At 48.7% G+C, this 20187-nt stretch overlaps 1 protein-coding gene across 3 annotated transcripts in view; it reads left to right on the plus strand.

The window, feature by feature from the left end:
* PARP8 (poly(ADP-ribose) polymerase family member 8) overlaps nt 1–20187 on the plus strand; it is a 129141-nt gene that overhangs the window by 64369 nt on the left and 44585 nt on the right. For all 3 annotated transcript variants that reach the window (XR_013998385.1, XM_081131399.1, XM_081131400.1), the window contains exons 3-6: nt 8199–8236; nt 16673–16762; nt 17342–17412; nt 19660–19737. Coding sequence is in view for 2 of the 3 variants with exons in the window: in XM_081131399.1 (XP_080987525.1) it covers nt 8199–8236; nt 16673–16762; nt 17342–17412; nt 19660–19737 (277 nt within the window). In the remaining variant the exon portion in view is untranslated. The remainder of the gene's footprint in view (nt 1–8198; nt 8237–16672; nt 16763–17341; nt 17413–19659; nt 19738–20187) is intronic.

Below are 20187 nucleotides of genomic sequence, written 5' to 3' on the forward strand. Positions count from 1 at the left end.
TTTTGTGACGAAAGATCAGTCGGAGTTGGAAGGTAAAAGGATTTGTACATTTCTCATAAACATTCTTCCAGAAATAATCCCCGTGTTCCTACTGTGTGCCGGTCATACGGGAGCTGCCGGGATACCGTGGTGAAGAAAGCAGACGCCTTCTGTCTTACGGCAGACTTAGCGGGGAGGCAAATGTTAACGTCCTGCAAGTCAGTGTGTAATTGCAGACTGTGCCATTGCTCGCTCTGTAGTCCGCTGCGTCCAAGTCTGGGAAGGGCGACCAGCAGGTTTTTCCTGGGAGGTGGTATGTGTTTTGAGTTAACAGGCAGAAGGGAGTGGGTGGAAGGGGGGAGAATTCCAGGCCGAGGGAGCAGGGCATGAGTTAGAGCCGGATGGGGACCTTTTTGTTTTTATTGGCAGAGAGAGAACGCAGGACAGTGTTGGAAGACAAGGACTGGACAGGTAGCCCGGTTGGATTCTGCAGGGCCTTCAGTGGTCTTAAGAATTATGCTTGATGGACACCTAAAATGTGTATAATGCTGTTAACCAGCGTTACTGCAGTAAATTTAACTTGGGGGAAAAAAAATGGTGCTTGATGTTTCCCAAGAAATTATTTTGGAAAGAACTGCTTTTATGTATCTTAAATATTTGAGAAAGTTGCAGAGGCAATATCTTAGTATCTAATGCAGTTATCTCTGAATATTTATAGCGTTTGCTTAAAACGTGTTTTCTTGCCCCCAACAGAACCTGCCTCGGTTGTAAATTATTCCATCGTATGTAGCGTTTCAGCCTTGGGATGGGATGCTGGGTAGACCACCGGCAGCCACTGTGAACATTTCTGTCACCATTTATAACCTGAGCTCAGAGGTAAAACAGGGACAGCGGAGGCATCTACATTTTAGTGAATGTTTATCAAAACAATGTTGAATTAGTTACAGTCACAAAAGGTGCAGAGAAGAAAAGCCCCCGCAGTCAACTTTAGAGGAAGAACTCTGGGAATACTATCTATGTGATGAATTTGGTTTAGTGCTGGTGACTTGGCACGCCCGTCGCCTGCTCGCATGTTGTGGGAATCGCACGCGACCTCCCTTTACTTTTGGTTGCGACTAAACAAGAAAGAAGCAGAGCTTGCCTTATTTAAACACACCGCTGGCTCTTGCTTCCGCCTCAGGCAGAAAATGGGAAATTTCGCTCAGACCGTGTGGCGCATTAATGCCATGAATCAAGCGCGCACCTAGGCTTCGAATCCAGGCGCCTGGGTCCTGCCAGCTCCCCCGCGCCGAGAGCGCGCCTAACCGCCCAGGCACGCGGCCTGGAGTGCGGCCTTGAAGCACAGAAGCTGCCGGCTTGGCCTCGTCCGGGAAAATCAAACGCACGCACACCATTCCTTCCAGTCCTGCTACCTCACCTGCTGAAGGGTCACTCAAAGACGATGGAAATAAGCTTTGAAGATGGGAGCGTGTGTGTTACCGAGAAATGAAGCGTTTAACGGGCTAGTGTCGCCCCCCTTTTACCTTCGGGATGGGTGGGATGAGTTGTCCTTTATCAGCAGTTCATTTTGTTGGTGGGAAAGATGTTTCCCTCGTGGAAGGAGAACTTGGTGGTCCTGTCTCCGCGCTGAGGCAGAGGACACCCGGGCACAGTTGACGTCGGAGACCTTGGATCAAGCACGGGTGTTGCTCGCGTGGCGTAGATGGTGTTGCCACAAATTCCGATCAGACGTTTCCCACACCCCTGCTCCCTTCCATCTAGGAGAACTGATGTTCCTTCTTTTATTCTTTCCAGGCAGGAGTAGGTTAAATAAAGGCTTCCACGTGTACAGCTCTCCTGACAGGTCAGCCAGGACACTGCTGGTCAGGTTGAAATGCTAATGTTTCTACACCTTTGTACTGAAAATGATTGGCGCTTCCTTCCACCCCAGCCCTCCAGCATCTCAGAGATCTTCCCCTACATTGTGTCATTGAATTTTATCTCGTTCTATCAAGATTGGTAATAATGCAAGTATCACCCTCATTGCGTAGATTTGGAAATAAAAATACAGAGAATACCTGTGACCTGGGCCTTCAGAGCCCATTCTCTCTGCACATCACAAAAAGCCCGGGAGGGGAATGCGAGGTGGGTGTTGTGCTCCGACGGGTGAGCTCTTGGTGTCCGAGTTTGCTGATTCTTATCACATATTTAGACAGTCAGTCGCCCAAGTAGTAGGTGTTCTGTCAAGGACTGTCCTGGTATATCCTCGGGTAATTTCGGGGAAAGATAGGATTTGCTCATTTGTTCAGAAATCGTTTTGAGTGGTGGGTGTCGGATCCCTGGGAGTTTGAGGACGGAAGTGTTTGGTCTGAACCTTGAGTAACCTAGAGGACAGTTAATGTCAAGGTGAGTGGGACAGAGGGGAGGGGACGCCCAAGTGTGCCTGGGTTGTCAGAGACGTTTCCGAGGCTGTTGTCCCTGAGATTGAGTCCTGAGGGGAGAGGGAATGTATCCAGGAAACCACGTCTCTGGGTAGGAGTCGTCATAACGGCAGCGATGTTATCAGTGAGGCAGCTGATGTTTATTGGATGTTTTGATGTTTTTTCTTCTAAGTGCTTTACACATATTAACTTGTTCATTCCTCCCATTAGCCCTAAGGGATAGGTGCTACAGAGGAGGGAACTGAGGCAGAGAGTGGTTTGTTATCTGGCCAGATTTCAAATCCAGACCGTCTCCACCTCCTTTGTGTGAAAAAATGACCTGTCTCAGGAATGGCAGCACTTGAAATGGTTGGACGTTAGGTCTTGCAGGTACTGGTCAGGGTTTGGGCTTGTCCGCTAGTTAGGGGTCAGCTCATGAAGGGCCTCAGAGGACACGCCGGGGAGTTAGAATTACGTTCTGCACAGTCAGTATCTGTGCGTTTTGGAAACAAGGTCCAGGGCCTACCTTCATCCGAATCACCCGAAGTGCTTTTTAGAAATGCTCACTCCCAGGCCCCACTTCACATCCACTAAAGCAGATCCCCTGGCCCCAGAGGTGGCCAGGGCTTGGGCCCCGAGGTGGTCAGGGCTTGGGCCCCAAGGTGGTCAGATGTGAAGAGATCTGCTGCCGTTACTGGCTCTGAATTTCTGGGTGTTCTGTTTGCTGAGTTGAACATTAATGTAAAGAGGCCCTGAGTTCTGCTTTCTATGTATTGGGTTAAATTTGCTTGTAGAAGATCCTACTGAAACTGTGAAAAGAAAAAAAAGAAGCCGCCTACTTGGATCAGAGGTAGGGAATTTTTGAGGTTTCTGCTTATTTATGGTCAGCAGGAGACGCGTGGATGTAGTTGTGGTTACTTGTGTGGAAAAGTAGAGCAGTCAGCAGGGCTGAAGGCATTGAAATATGGAAACAAGATGTGAAATACCAAAGCCAAGAGGTTAAAACGAGCACCTTTGAAAGCAAGATGAGACCTGAGGGAGGGGGAGTTCAGGAGCCAGGGAAGGAGGGTTTCCCAAAGTCTGCATTTTTAGTATATATATATATTTTTTTATTGATTTTAGAGAGAGGAAGGGAGAGGGAGGGAGAGAGAGACACATGGAAACATCAGTGATGAGAGAGTCACTGGTTGGCTGACCATGCAGAGGGAAAGCAGGGGCCTCGAGGGAGCCAGATGGTTGGAATAGGACCGAGGGCCAGAAGGCAGGAAAACTGCCTAGGAGCTGGGATGCCGGGGTCGAGGTTCAGGAGTGGAGCCGTTCCCCTCCAAGTCAAGGTCCGGGGGACAGCGTGGGCTTGGTGAGCTCCGGGGACAGGGAGATGAGGCCGTGGCCTCCGCAGCCGATCGTTGTGCATGTGGACGTGGTGATGGGAGGGTTCCTGGTGGGGGGAGTGCCCTGGGCGTCCTCGCTCTGCATAAAACACAGATACGTGGTAGCTAATAACAGTGAAGACGGTCTGCCCGGATATTTAGAAAACATTTGGAAGATAACTTGAAGGGACGATGAATGACCTGGGAAGCGCCCAGCATCAAAATAGCAAATGTGAGCGTCCAGCCTTCCCAAACCCGCCCTCAGGCTCCCGGTGCAGGAGCTGGCGTTGGACGTGGGCGTCCGGACAGTCTCCTTGCCCCGTGGGGAGGTGGGTTGTGAGCGCTGGCGTGGGTTTTGTTCCAGGAGGCCCACGTGAGTCTGGGAGCCAGATGGGGCACATCTGTCCCCCGGTCTGAGCTGTCGTCTTGCACATACAGAGCTGAGCCCTGTACCCACAGGCACTGTACCTGGGGTGAAGGACCGCTCGCCTTTAGCTACAACATTATTCTTAGTTTCTGCATTTTGCTTTTTCTCAAGTAAATTCTAGAAGTGATCTAAAGTGGGGGAGAAAAGATAGACAAGGATTTGGTTTGTCAGAGACAGCGACTTGGGTTTCAGAGAGTAAGGAAAGGGGTTGTGCACAAGAAAATCCTTGGTTCTACTTGCTCTGCAGGACCCTGGGCTCTGCGGGCAAAAGCGTGGGCTCAGGATCCGGGAGGTCTGAGGTAGGGGTGGCAGGAAGCCACAGATTTGGGGACCCCCTTATAAAATACAGACACTGAGCCCGGCCGGGCGTGGCGCAGCGGTTGAGCGTTGACCTGGGATCCAGGCAGTCGGGGTTCGATTCCCAGTCAGGGCACATGCCCGGGTTGTGGGCTCCATCAATGACTCTCTCATCATTGATGTTTCTCTCTCTCTCTCCCTCTCCTTTCTTCTCTCTGAAATCAACAAAGATATATTAAAAAAAAAAAAATACAGACACTGAATCATAGCTTCTGAAAGGTCTTCTAAACCTAACATGCTTTCATCTCAGGTCTGGGTTCCCGTCTCTGTGGTGCTAAAACCGCCAGCTTGCATTTGCTCTCAGCTCTTCTTAGAGGGCATTCTTAGACCTGTGGGCTTGGGCACTAGGTCGAAACTCCATCTTTTGTTAGTTCTTCATAGACAATCCAGGAATAGAATGGTAGTAGAGGGAGCGGTGAGTTCAGATACAAGAATGACCCCATGAATGGCTTAGCTGTAACGGTAAACAGACATGTAGACAAAATACAAGCTTGGGTCGATATATTTTTTTAAAATATATCTTTATTGATTTCAGAGAGAGGAAGGGAGAGGGAGAGAGAGAGAGAGAAGCATCAATGATGAGAGAGTCATTGATCGAGCCCACAACCCGGGCATGTGCCCTGACGGGGAATCGAACCCCAATCGCCTGGATCCTAGGTCGACGCTCAACCGCTGAGCCACGCCCGGCTGGGCGCTTGGGTCGATACTGAGTGTCTGAGGGCTCCTGCAGGATCCCCAGGCTCCTGGCAGTCGAGGGGTATCTCTGTTGGGACGAAGCTTTTGGAGGAATAAGGGGTGGAAGCAATCGTTTTATTTTTAAAAATGTATCTAGGTTACAGAAATACTTTCTAGATTCTCGTTTTAAACCCGGGATGTTAAGGACCTGGTGCCGTGTCGTGTGTAGAGCCTACACCAGACACACGTTGACTGACCTGTGCTGAGCGCCCAGCACCTCAGGACACTTGTAACCTCGCAGACTCTGGAATCCTGGGGACATTTTTTCCTGAATCAGAATTCCAGGCTCGCTCCAGGTTTTCCTTCCTTCTCCTGCCCATCGTTTCCTTTCACCCCTTCCCGGCATTTTTCCCCGCGTTAGTGTTTATGATCCACAGCTCCGCCACCCCTCCTCCCTCCCCCACGCCAGCCTGGTGGTTGCTCTGCTTCTGGCCCCACCCGCGAGGCCCTCCAGCTCCATCGTCCGTGTCTGCTGCTGCTGCAGAGTCGCCCCGGGAGCTGGGGAGCCGCAGAGCGAAGCCGATTCGGATTTCACGGCCCCTGTGATTTCCTTCCCTGTGACTTTCCTTCCCTGTGATTTCCCTTCCGTGTGGCGCAGACCTGCTGGATCATCTCGCTGGGCTCTTGCTCCTGTTTCATACTTGAAAAATGAGTGTGATCCTGAACAGAAGATGTCTCCTGATATCCTGAGGACAGTACAGCCATAAGTGAAATCCTCAGTGTGAGCTTCCGTCCCTGATGAATGTGACATGCCTGTTGTGAACCTCAGCAAATCGAGTTCCCCGGAGAGCACTCATCCGTGGGAAGCTTCACTTCTGCAGATTCTCACTGCCCGTCCTGGGAGCCGCCTGACATCACCGGGCACCTGCTTCCCTGTCCCTGGCATCGTCCTGCAGCCTGGCACCTGTTAGGCCGTTAAACCTTCCCAGCAGGCCTGGGAGGCAGTCTGGACTCCCCCGTTTTACTGCAGGGATGGAGCCGAGCGTGCAGAAGTCGTTTTTCTGAGGCCGCCCGGCCAGCGAGGCTCAGAGCCGGGGTCTGACCCTGCTTCTGTGGCTCTCACCGCAGCAGGCTCCCTGACTGGAGAGCGGCGTGGGAGCGTGTGGAGGCCTCATCCGGGACCGAGACATTGGTTTGGGTGAAAAATGAAGCCAACTGCTGTTGGCCGAGGCAGTCGCTGTTGGGAAGTAATTCGTCTCAGTGCCGAGTGTGACCTGGCAGCCCCCCAGGCTCCCGTTGCACAGGCCACCGCGAGGGGCCGCCTTGGTCATCGCGGTTCCGTTTCTGCTCAGCACAGTTCGCTGTACAGGGGAAGGGATCGCGGGAACATAGACTCACGTGGGGCCAGCGTGCGTGTTTCACCCAGCGTGTCTGAGGCACCACTGACGTGTTTCCTCCTGCGATTCTTAGCATTGGATTCTGGGCCCCAATTCCCCACCCCGGGCTCCGGGCGGGGGGCTGGTATCTGCCCTTGGTTCCCGCCCTCCCCCCATTACAGACCTCCCCGCGGGCCGGTCTCCTTTCACTAGACGGCAGCTCCCTAATTTGATTGTTCTTTGGGGTATCCTAAATATTGCCGATCTCAGAATCTAAAAAAAAACCAAAAACCTGAATCTCCTTAAAACACTGTTATGCTTCATACTCTGTGATTCCATTTATATAATCATCTTGAAATTACGAAACCACAGAGACGGCGGAGGATTGATTGGAGGCTGCCGGGGGCGAGGGGTGTTGCGAAGGGAGGCTGGCGTGGGAGCCCGCGGGAATCTTCGACCCAGCGGCGGGGTCGGGCACAGGCTGGGGGGTGACGTGACTAGCGCTGACCGGCTCTGCGCTCCTGCCGGCGTCCTGCTCTTGATGCTGTGCCGCGGGCCCACTTTTCTCTTGACCGGGGGTTGGGTTTTCCCACTTGGCCGCGTGTCGAGTAATTTGGATCGTGTTGGGTTCGCTTTGTAAATGGTACTGTGCACAGCCTGCGTTCTGCATGGTCCTTCGGAGAGAATCGATTTGGGGGGCTCCTAACAGGCCGTTCATTAGACCGAACTTGAACTGAGTTCCGCCGACGTCTCTGTGGCGGGGGGCAGCTCCGCTCGCGCGTTCAAAGGGCGAGCCTTGACCGGGAGCTGCGTGTCCTGCGCTCAGATGGTGCCGCGCTGAAAATGCAAGGGGACAGGGCCCTCCCCAAGGCGGCCTGCGGTCCAGCTGATGGGAGGAGAGGGAGCCCCACGTGCGGCAGGTTCCCACGGCCCGAGAGAAGCACACGGAGGCGGTGGGGTGACCGAGACGGGGCTGTTAAGATGCCTTTTGAGAAGCAGTTTTGCAACACATCAGTCCCGCCGAGAACAGGGGGTCGTTCATTACGCAGCGTGACGGTAAAAGCTTGGCCGAGGGCCGGTTAGTTACGCCGTCTTCACTTGGCAAATTCTTTCAAAAAAGGGGCATGTTTCAAAAGCACAGCGGACTGTGGGGAAGAATATGGAAGGAAATGTTCAATTCCTGACTGCTGTGCTGAGCGGGGGGAGTACTTCATTTCTGGTAGAAAAGGTGACTTGATAAGATCTGTGCAAAATAACAAACGATCATAAGTCAGGGAACGTCAGGCGTTGCTGAGATAAAAAGACCTATTTATACATACTAAAGAAAATAGCCCCGTTGGGAGAAAGATATTTCAAAGACCATTTGTACTCCTGGAAAATGTGTCTTCAAGACCTGGGAGTCTCCCATCTCAAACCTTAAAAACCTGCCCGTTTCCGAAGTCGGATCTGAAAGGGGGCTGCCGGTGTGTTTCGTTCGTAGGTCGTCTTCTGTGTACTTGCGTCTGTGTCGGGGCTCGGGGCTCGGGGCTCGGGGCTCGGGGCTGCATTTTATTTTGTAAACGCGTTTCTTCCACAGCAACAACGTGACCTTCTCTCTCTGTTTTGGTTTTAACAGTGTGTCCTATTCCGTACATGTATCTGAAGATTACCCAGGTATGTTTCCTTCTTTTTATTTTTATCGCAAATGTTTATGTCATGATTCCCTCGCGTATTTTTCCTTCCGGAGACGTAAAGTGCACGTGGCTGTATTTAGGGGAAGCGCTGGCAGGGACGACTTGAAGATACGGAAGAATTGTGATGGCCTGCGAGGCGCTTGTCTCACCTGGGATGCGGTTCGGAGTCCAAATAGCTGCCTCGCGAGAAGACTTGACTTGGGCCCTATGGTTAGCTTCCGCCTCAGCGTTTACCTCATTGCAATTAAAGACTCTTCAAGCTGGTTTAGGTGTTGGTTTTGGAACATCGGTTGGCTTTTCACAATGTAAAAGTAATAGGTAAAAACAGCTAAAATAATAGTAATAGCTAAAAAAAATAACCTTTCTTCATCTCTCTCAGTGTATATTTGAACAACTCACACAACAGTCCTGTGAGCTTGTGCCCATAATTCCCCCATTTCCCAGATGGATGGTTCCCCTGCTAGTAAGAGAAAGAACTGGGATTTGAACCCAGTAACCCAGGGCCCGTGGATGCCCCGTGCCGGCCGTCTCCCATGGACACAGCTGTCCTCACTGTCCTGAAATACAGGGCCAGGTCCACACACGCTCGTCCATAGAGTACAGATCCCTGCAGACCCATTTTTCTGAAAAGCAAACAAGCATCTTTCCTCTGCGTCAGCCGTATACTCTGGGCTCCTATAATCTCAACAGAGCCCAAGGTGTGTGAGCTGACATTTAAGTCGTGATAACTTGAAGATGTCAACAAGATGTTTCTCTTTAGCATTTTTCTCACAAATGATGTCCATGCTTTTATCTCGAGCAGCAGCAGAGGCATTGCTGACTTGGCGTAGATCGCACGGCTCGATTTGGCGTACCTGTGGGAAGGGTGCGACGCAGGACTCTGTAATGCCAAGACTAGCCCATTTTACCTGCTTGTATTTCACACATACAGGGTGGAGCAGCAGTAGGTTTACAGCTGTTCGTATGGAAAATAATATAATAAATGACACAGGAATAAACTCTGTTTTGCGTACTGATAACTGTCAACCTCCTTTTGTATCTGTTTTATTCCAGGATTTTTACTGAATGAAATCCGATGGTTACTAAAGTAACTGTTGTGACCTGTCAGGGTCATAAATTGGAAGCAGAATTCCAATTTCTATTCAAAAATCTAGACATTTTATTCTCATAATTTGTGTGATTGGGGATCATATTTTTTGGTATAAAATGACTAGAATGATATAAGTAATTCTGATTATATATACTTTTGAGTATTTTTGAAAAAGAATTAGTTTATAATGTGGTACGAGGACATTGTAAAACTTACTCCTTTACATTTAAGCTGAGTGTTTCCCTGCGGCAGTTTGCATTACGCATGTTGAATTTTAATATTCTTCTGTAAGATCAAATGTCACCTTTTGAAATGATTTTGTAAATCAGACTCCCTTCTGAGAACAGGAGACAGTTTGTAACCTTTTTGGGGTATGATCTCCATGTTTTAAGCATAGTATTTTACCTACTGTGCGATTTTACAAAGGGGCATTATGTATTATTAAAGATAAACCGATTTTTTAATAGTATACAAAGTATTCTTGGCAGATTGTATTGGAAGAACCAAGACAAGATACATTTATAAGGAAAATATTTTCTGTACATGGGCTTGCAGTCAGCCCTCACTTATTATGATATAGAGGGTTTTTGATGTTGAATGTTTGCTAAGCATCTTAGGGGGGAAAAGCCCCACAGTTTGTTGTAAATACCAGAATTATTGTGCTTCTTAACTGAGCAGGTCCTAGAGGTGTTAGCCCTTCGCGGCGCAGGGCTTTAATTCAAGGGCTAGAAATAATGCCACAGATCAAAGCCCAGCTTGAAGACAGGGAAGTGTTGGGTGGCACAGGAAATACGCTAAAAGGCGCCTTCAATCCATCAGACGAACCGAATGTGTAGCTCCCTCTTGTGGCCGAGAGGTATCCCTCTCTCTCGCCCCACGGGAGCCCCCCTCGGAGGGACAGCATTGGAAAAACTGAAATTTTAAAATAAAGCCTTGGTTTTCATCTGTGCCTTTTAGAAACGGAATTCCTTTCTTGGAGCAGTTTATAGTGAATTTCCAATATCATTTTACTTCTAAAAAGAAAAGGAGCATAAACAAAGCCCACGAGGGGAGAGATCGTGTGTTCCGGGTAGGATTTTGACTTGGCGGACGCAGCCGGCACTCTGGACGTCAGGTATTGTCACGTACGGAACTGAATTGGTTCTAAGTGCCGGTCTCTGTAGAGACAGAGCAGGGGCTGTCGTGACACTTTACGCTTGAAGAAAGGGGCCGAGCGAAGTCCAGCCGTGCCTGCCGAGGACGCGCTGTCCGGTGGTGAGGCCAGGCCTCCGGCTCAGCTCTGATTCCCCCACCTCCGGAGAACGAGTCGTGGCGTCTCTGTGCTGCTTTGTTTAACGCGAGTGCCAGTCTGGCAGTATTTCCCCAGTTGTTAAGTTTTAATCTACATTTATTTGCACGAAGAGTGCCGTTAATCTGCTTGATTTCTCGGACCGACAATAGTATTTCAAATGTATGCGTCTGCGCGTCCTTTCCGGCGTTTTCCCTCCTGCTCTGGCGAGCCGTCCAGGATGAGTGTCGGTGGCGGACGCGAGTGCTGGCAGCTCTGTTCCTTTTCCCCGAATCGGTGCGCAGGCCCGCGGCGGCCTGGTTGCAGAGGACGGGGCATTGCCTTCCTCGCTTACCAAGCGGCTTCTGCTGAGCAGGAGTCTTACGTTTCTATCCAGTTCTTGTGCGGCATCTGTTGAGGTATCACCTGCGCTTTCTCCTTTGAGCAGCCAGCTGCGTGAGCGGGTCCCTTCGTGTGGGGCTGTAGGAACGACGCGCATCGTGTCCTTTACGCTGTTGTTGGAGACTTCGAGTTGCTCAAGGAGTTACCCTTGTTTCGGCATCTGCTGGAACTTCTGAGCCTGGCGTCTTGTGAAGGGTGTTTCTAGGGCAGTTGTCTTATTTTTCGGCCGTGATTATGGGCCTGTCCTGTTTTTCTGTGTCTTAGTCATTTTTTACCGTGAGTTCTTTTTGAAACTCACTGTGTCGGTGAAATGTCCAGATTTTTTTAGCGAGAAGTTTTGTTTGTTTTTTAGCACTCAGTCTATAGTCTAAAAGTCTTCCGTAGCTCCGCAGTTATTTCTCTCTTCTCGTTTCTGTTGTTTTATATTTATTCTTGTCTTTTTTCCCCTTTGACTTAATTCCTCCTGCTAATCCCCCTCTTTCCTGGATTATATGGTTCAAGGATTATTAGTTCATCATCTAAATTTGAAAATATGGAATTTTCTTTGCCCTGTGGAAAAGTGTCAGCAGAATCCTCCAAATTCTGGACTGTGCCACCCTGTGTGTTTTTTTAGAAACAGATGTGTCATTTTATAATTTTAATCTATTAAGTAACCTGTGTCGTGTATTGAAACTCCTTTCAGAGTTTGTTTTTGTGAAAATGAAAATTCAGAGGGTCTTTATTGAGTTTTAGAAATACATAATAACAGGTACATGAATGAAATACTAAGGGATACGCTGATTGTTCAAAATAAGGTAGAGAAAGAGAGCAGCCTTCTGGTTTACCGTGCTTCTGCACCGAGCTCACGCTGCAGGTGGCATTTTATTGTTTAAAGGGAAGCGTCAGGCGTAGGTCATTGGCTTTGCCCTAGCGAAGCAGCAGAACCTTCCTCCGCCGCCCCTTTAGTCAGGAGGCTTAGGGATTCTCTCATCCCTTCTGTATGCTCTACAAGGTATCACGATCATCGAGTGACAATTTTTTGTTATTAAAAAAATAAAGCATTGCCCGGCCGGGCGTGGCTCAGCGGTTGAGCATTGGCCTAGGAGCCAGGAGATCGCGGTTCGATTCCCGGTCAGGGCACAGGCCCGGGTTGCCGGCTCGATCCTCAGTCGGGGGTGTGCAGGAGGCAGCCGATCAATGACCCTCTCATCATTGATGTTTCTATCTCTCTCTTTTCTTCTCCGTTCCTCTGTCTGAAATCAATAAAGATATATCAAAAAATTATAATAATAAAAAATAATAAAACACATTGATTTTTGGATGCAGTCAGTTTCACCACGTACTAACTGTGGTATTAATACTTTAGTCACTTAACTAATTTGAGCACGGTAATCTCTCTGAGCCTTGCTTTCCTCGGCTTTACAAGAGGGATGGTCATTGGTTGGCTTGGGGTCTGACCTGAATGTTACAAAGAACATTCAGGGGAGATATTCCTATTACATCATAACAACAGCGTAATTGCTATTTATATTATTTCTCTTAGTTACATAGGGACGAATAATGGAATGACTTGGCCTAAATTATGTTGCATTTGAGACAGAATAAAAGCAATAGTCTAAGAGATGCTTTTCCATAGCTCCCAGTGGTCCGCATACATCCCGGTCACGCTTGCACGGCCTGGGAGGGAGGGGAGAGAATATTCCTGCTCCTTACGGCCTTCGCCAAAGGCCTGCAGGTCCTCAACGTCAACGACACACACGCTCAAGAACCTAGCAGTCCTCAGAAGTTTTAAGAAAACCAGTTGGCAGCTCTGGAGTCACGAGGGAGAATCCAGCGAGGGACGTGTGGGAAGACATCCTGTTCTGTTCCTGACTCAGCCTGTCACCCTGAACGCGCTCCGCACCGTTTGTTTCCACGTCTAAACAACATGACGTTATAACAGACGTCAGAGTGGTTTGAGGCAGCCTTAGAAACCATTATTTAAACCACAACTGCAGGAGAAGGCACCGAACCCATTCCTGCAGCTGCGACAATTCTCGCCCATTTACAGCGAGGCCGCCAGCGGCTCAGGTTAACAGGATGGACCTCTGGTTGGGGGCAGGGTCTAGATGCGACGGGCTTTGCCTGCCCCCTGCACAGGGTCTAGATGCGAGGGGCTTTGCCTGCCCCCTGCACAGGGTCTACATGCGACGGGCTTTGCCTGCCCCCTGCACAGGGTCTAGATGCGAGGGGCTTTGCCTGCCCCCTGCACAGGGTCTACATGCGACGGGCTTTGCCTGCCCCCTGCACAGGGTCTACATGCGAGGGGCTTTGCCTGCCCCCTGCACAGGGTCTACATGCGACGGGCTTTGCCTGCCCCCTGCACAGGGTCTACATGCGAGGGGCTTTGCCTGCCCCCTGCACAGGGTCTACATGCGACGGGCTTTGCCTGCCCCCTGCACAGGGTCTACATGCGACGGGCTTTGTCTGCCCCCTGCACAGGGTCTACATGCGAGGGGCTTTGCCTGCCCCCCTGCACAGGGTCTACATGCGATGGGCTTTACCTGCCCCCTGCACAGGGTCTGGATGCGATGGGCTTTGCCTGCCCCCCAGCACAGGGTCTAGATGTCACGGGCTTTGCCTGCCCCCCAGCACAGGGTCTACATGCGAGGGGCTTTGCCTGCCCCCCTGCACAGGGTCTGGATGCGATGGGCTTTGCCTGCCCCCTGCACAGGGTCTACATGCGACGGGCTTTGCCTGCCCCCTGCACAGGGTCTACATGCGACGGGCTTTGCCTGCCCCCCTGCACAGGGTCTACATGCGACGGGCTTTGCCTGCCCCCTGCACAGAGTCTACATGCGACGAGCTTTGCCTGACCCCCTGCACAGGGTCTGGATGCGACGGGCTTTGCCTGCCCCCTGCACAGGGTCTACATGCGACGGGCTTTGCCTGCCCCCCAGCACAGGGTCTAGATGTCACGGGCTTTGCCTGCCCCCCAGCACAGGGTCTACATGCGAGGGGCTTTGCCTGCCCCCCTGCACAGGGTCTGGATGCGATGGGCTTTGCCTGCCCCCTGCACAGGGTCTACATGCGACGGGCTTTGCCTGCCCCCTGCACAGGGTCTACATGCGAGGGGCTTTGCCTGCCCCCCTGCACAGGGTCTGGATGCGACGGGCTTTGCCTGCCCCCTGCACAGGGTCTACATGCGAGGGGCTTTGCCTGCCCCCTGCACAGGGTCTGGATGCGACGGGCTTTGCCTGCCCCCCTGCACAGGGTCTGGATGCGACGGGCTTTGCCTGCCCCCTGCACAGGGTCTACATGTGATGGGCTTTGCCTGCCCCCTGCACAGGGTCTACATGTGATGGGCTTTGCCTGCCCCCTGCACAGGGTCTGGATGCGACGGGCTTTGCCTGCCCCCTGCACAGGGTCTGGATGCGACGGGCTTTGCCTGCCCCCTGCACAGGGTCTGGATGCGACGGGCTTTGCCTGCCCCCTGCACAGGGTCTGGATGCGACGGGCTTTGCCTGCCCCCTGCACAGGGTCTACATGTGATGGGCTTTGCCTGCCCCCTGCACAGGGTCTACATGCGACGGGCTTTGCCTGCCCCCTGCACAGGGTCTACATGCGACGGGCTTTGCCTGCCCCCCTGCACATCTGCTTCTGACATGGGTGCACCTCTGTGATCTGGCCTGTTGATTATATCGGAAAGGCACTTTAATAGATACTGTCATGAAACCAGAAAACATGTTGGTTTACTCAAACCAAACCAGAAACAGAAATTTAAACTGTTCTAATGCCTTAATATTAATCAAACACAGACTGGTAGGCAGTCTCTTAGAAAACAGTATGTTTGACACACAGTCCCGTCTTTCACGTGCCCAACATGTATGCACCAGACTGTTGTCTTGAATCAAACTGGACGGCTTTCCAGTGACGACACCGTGTAAGCCATTTCATCCTGTAAAGCCCCGTTTTCTGAAACAAAATGTCCTAATTTACTTGCCCTCTTGATGCTTTGGTCAAACCCCGTCGTTCCACGACACCGAGACGCTGCAGGGCACTGTGTCCATTTCTCAGATTGTTCTGTGTCCCCTCTGGTCGGCGCTCAGCCGTCACTTCTGCTGCCTTAATGCTCCCTTCTAATTCTCTTTTCTCCTAAGTTTGCTTCAAGGAATCCATTGTGCACAGAAAAAAAAACTAAGTTGATTAGGAAGCAAATAATTTTGAATGAGGGTATAAGAAATGTAAAAACAGACTTTAATAGAGGGGTTTTGACTCCTTACCTGGGAGCACAAGGTTCGGACAGAAGAGCCTCCGGATAAGCCGTCAACTAAAGGTGGGACCATTAAAACGCATCCGTGTCAAATCTCTCAACCTGCGGGCCCGCTTGTTAAACACACAGCTCTCACACCCTCCCCGATGCCGCTTGAAAATGAAACAAGGCAAAGTTTGTAATTAAAACAAATCAAAGTAATGAGGCGGACCTGTTTGCTCTAGTCGAACCCACACGCATCTCCTCTCTCCCCCGGCTAAGCATTCGAGCCGTGCGTCTGCCGAGTCTCGTGTGGCGGGCCTGCGCGGACCTGTCACTGTCCCCGCTCACTACTCGGGGTCTAAACACAGCACAGATGTTGCTTTGGAAACAGCGGTGACTTAGCTGCCCATCGATGAGAAACCGTGTCCGCGCTGTACTGACCGGATGCTGTGAAAACGGGGCTCGAGGTCTGGGGCTGTGTGTTTACTCCCCCGCCCGCTCGCTCCCCAGCAGAAATGAGCACAGGCCTCCGCTGTGTGTAAGGGACGCTTTGTGCTTTTATTTTCATGTTTCCGTTTCTGCATTTTACGCATCGTCCAGTGCATTGTGGGGCCGTTATTAATGAATTGGTGCCGTGTTGGTTAAACAGCTGGAACCGTCCATGAGCGAAGTAGAGTAAATAGCCCGTGTTCTGTTACGTTACCATACACCTAGAGGTCAGTATTTACCAGGGGAAAGTCCTAAATTTGTCAAAACACTTTCTTCCCCGGAGGAAACAAACAAACAAAAATGCCTAAGAAACAAAGCATGTATGGAGTAATTCAATGTCCTATGCGTTTAACTTGTATGATTTAGGTAAAGTTAATTTGTGGAAGGAAAATAATTGTGAGGCTTTGAATCAGTTTAGAAAGTATGGTTGTCTAACCTCTATGCTGCACACCGGGAACCAATACAAAATAATATGAAAGTAAACTGTGATTGAAAAATGAAATTTAGAAAATAAAAAAAACATACATTAGAGTTATATGGGGGATGTGATTTACAACAAAAGCTTCAGCTCAGATTCCTTAACAACCTGATGTGGAGATTTTGGGGGTCACCTAGTGTCCAGTCGAACTTTCTCCCTCTATCCTGAACCCCGAACTGTAGAGACTGACACTGGGAAGGACCCAGTTGCATCTGAATGATTCATTACCACATATGGGATATTTTAGATGCATGTGGATAGTGTCTATCCCAAAGTCTGTATTTCTCTAGGAGATGCAAACGTCTCTAAAGAGACCATTTACAATTAGTTCACACACAAGTTTGCAATTCACGTCATTATTTTTGACACTTTACTAGAACAGCGCTGTTAAAAGTAAGTTGGATATAACTTCATATTTTTATAAAGGATGTACTTTTTCACGTTACTGTGCCTTTAATTTTCTGTATTTCTTTGCAGATAATACATATGTGTCAAGTTCAGAAAATGATGAAGATGTATTAGTTACTACAGAGCCAATTCCAGTAATTTTTCATCGAATAGCCACAGGTAGTAGGAATACACTCTTTTTTTGTTTCTAGGTTAAATTTTTTTTTTTAATTGTAGATAGCTTTGTGTTTTGGTTTCCTTTATTTAGCCCATATAATAGATATTAATCTTTAGCTTCTAGAAATCTGGTTCTCCCTACACATTTTCTATCTCAAGTGCATTCGTTTGTTTTTCGGCAGTTTTTTAAGTGCATAAAATTATATTACTTTTAAAAAGTCTTGTTTAAATGTATTATGTTGATATTTGCTCTTGTGAAAATGTTTTCATGTATAGTGATACTGCTGGAAAACCTGAATATTTAAAATGCATACTCAAGGCATTGTAGATCCCAGAATTATATAATGAGAGCTGAAAGAATCTGTGTAGTGGCATTTTAGTTTGACCGTATTTTCGTGAGCAATGAAACATCAGAATAGCTTGTGTATTGTGTAACTCCCCAACATAATATAATTTCAAAATATTCCTTAATTTACTTGCAAAGGAAAGAATCACCTAAGCGGTATTTTTGTACTGAAACTTCTGAATGTGTGTTAATAGTATGCTGACAACTAAAATGATTTCTTAATTTATAAATTTCAGAATTAAGAAAAACAAATGACGTTAACTGTTGCTTATCCATAAAATCCAAATTACAGAAGGAAAATGGAGAGGTATGTAAACCATATTTTATATTTCTCTGAAACAGTACAGATATGTTTCAAGTTTGCTGAGTATTTGTAGTTGGCATCATCGTTGTTGTTTAGGTTAAGATTGCATATAGTGAATGAAGCTGAAACCTTGTGTCTTAGGGACTCGCTGTGGGGCAAGGGTAGGGCCTGAAATTAACTCTGAGAAGGAAGCTGCCTTTAAGGTAGTGGAATGCCTGGCTAAAGTCTAAATACGTGCATACGAAAGCTACCCTATTCTCTTTATTTTCATCAAATAAAGTGGTTGACTGAGGAGCACTTATGTACCTTATCCGTGTAACAGCTCTGGGTGGCCGAGGTGCCGTTGTGATTAGCTAGTTACTAACAATAGAAGGAGCAAGGGGGGGGGACAGACAGTGCAGGCCTGTCGTTTGGGCAGCTTCACCAGGAAGCTGCAACCTTGCGCTCCCCGGGGAACCACCAGCCCATTCCCTGCAGATCCCCGGGGGAGGGGGTCCAGCAAAGGGAAGATAGACACTGCCCAGTAAAGTTGGGGTGACACAGGGGAGATACTTATTTATCAGACACACCTGGGAACAAATCATTGGCCAGAATGAGCATGGCCACTGCAAGCGCACGAAAATTTGGGATTTGGGGCATAAACCCTAAACAAAGGAGCTCGCTCTTGGCTTCCTTGCATTAGCCATGTGCGCCCCACATAAAATGGACTGGTGCACTGCAGTGGGGAAACTCAAGCTAAGCTAGCCTGATGCTGGACTATTCCCGGCTCCAACACAGAAGGAAAATTCTGGACACTGGCTCTAATTTTAGCCACACTCCTTCTATGGCGGGACAAGGGGAAATGGGACTTTGGAAAGTCAGGGATTTAATTCCAAGCAAATAAATATCACTCTTCTCCGGTGCGAGTCTTGTAAAGATCTTTTCCATGGGATATCGCAAGAATTCCACTCCCACTAGCAACCGGGGGAGTGAGGACCTCTACCCTCCATCAACAGCTGTGCATAGTTTTGATGGGACCCTTAAAATGTCATTTGTGAAAGATGATCTCTTTAGGAAAAGTAGCACAGAGCATGGGTACAGCCTTATTATTACTGGCCAGTGTTAAATCACCAACAGTAAAAACAGCAAACTCATCTGCTTTCCTTACCTTTGGAAAATTTACTTGAAGCTGTAAGTAAATACTGGGACATTAAAGAAACAATGTGAGTGCAATGGAGCCATCGGTTCTTGGCTTTAAAACTATGCACCCAATACAGCTCTCTTACTGCCGTAGGGCTCATCCCATCTTACTTGATCCACGCCGAGAGCCACTGCTCTGGCACTGCTGTTGCTCCTACCGAAAACTTAGCATTTTATAAAACCCAGGTCCCCTTTCCCAGGATTTCGTTTTCCCTAAGAGTTTGAAATGTGGCCTAGAGGTTGAGGGATGATTCTGAGACGTTGGGTTAATAGACTCTAGTGTCTAAAGCAGGCTCCCTTTCTCCTGATTATTTTAACAGGGCTGGGGATAGGGGTTGTAACTAATGGTAACCGCTGGTTGATTCAGGTGACTTTTCATTGTACTTGAGGCACGTGAGAGATGTGCTTCGGTTAATTAGAAACTCAAGCCTCACGTCCAAGCGTATTTAATTAAATTTCCTTTTGAATCTGAAATCGAAAGCAGTTTCTGCATTCTGCAAGTTTTTTATAATGTGGTTCTTATTTATTTTCATAATTTGATTTTTTTATTACCGGAATCAAAGTGTTTTCTTTCATGCCATTGTGCAGAGTTGGCAGCGGAAGTGAGAACTGTCTGCAATAAACAGTGCTGAGGAACTTTTTAATAAAAAATTGAACCAGCATACCTGAAAGCAACACACAATAATATTGAATGTATGCTGTAATTGAAAAAGAAAATTAAAAAAAAAAATTGAATCAGTATGAGCTTCTCAGATGTTTTATCAGAATAAATTCAAAATTGTAATTGCTTATATATAGTTATTTTATATATATATATACACCAAATATTAAATTGTACAACTCAGGATAAGCAAAGTAGAACTTTTAAGAAATATGTGCACAGAGCCAAATGAGGTCACCAGACCATCTCTTCCTACCTGTGGAGTCTGGGGCTCGTTCTGCACCAAGAATGTGTCCACGTAAAATCCTGGGGCTGTGAGGAGACCCACCGATTATGGCCACTTGCTGCTTTCTTTCCGGGGGCAGGCAAAATCGACCATTGAAATTGTCTTCTTGCTCTGTTATTTTAAGGAGTCAAGACAAAGCAGTACAGTGGAAGAGGACTCTGAAGGGGACAACGACTCTGAAGAATTCTATTATGGAGGACAGGTAGGCGGGGCCGTGGGCCGCTCCCCAGCGCAGTCCCTCGCAGGTCCCGGTGGAAGTCCCTGCTTGACCCGGGAGACCCACGTGGTCTCGGTATAATTTACCGGTTTCTCCTGCTCTACCCCTTTTCAGAAGTTCAGGCGCCTTTTGAGGTTCTTCGACAGTTATCGCTCATTGGCACAGACGTCGCCCTACCTCGTCGCAGCGATTTTGCACAGGGCGTCTCACTGTGCTTTTCACTTTTATGTTAAGCGTACTGGATTTTGAAATGACGACAGTTCTAACTGACAGAGGCGTGGGCTGGTAGTTTTAAGTGCAAGAGGATTGACCTTGTGAAAATCCATGGGCCCTAATATTGAGCTTCCCCCCACTTGCATCGTTGCCTTCCCGCTCCTCTTACACCAACGTAAAGTGTTGGCTGAAGAATTATTAGGAAGAAAAGTCATAGTTTAT

This window comes from Miniopterus schreibersii (genome assembly GCF_964146895.1).
Source record: "Miniopterus schreibersii genome assembly, chromosome: 3".
Lineage (NCBI taxonomy): Eukaryota > Metazoa > Chordata > Mammalia > Chiroptera > Miniopteridae > Miniopterus > Miniopterus schreibersii.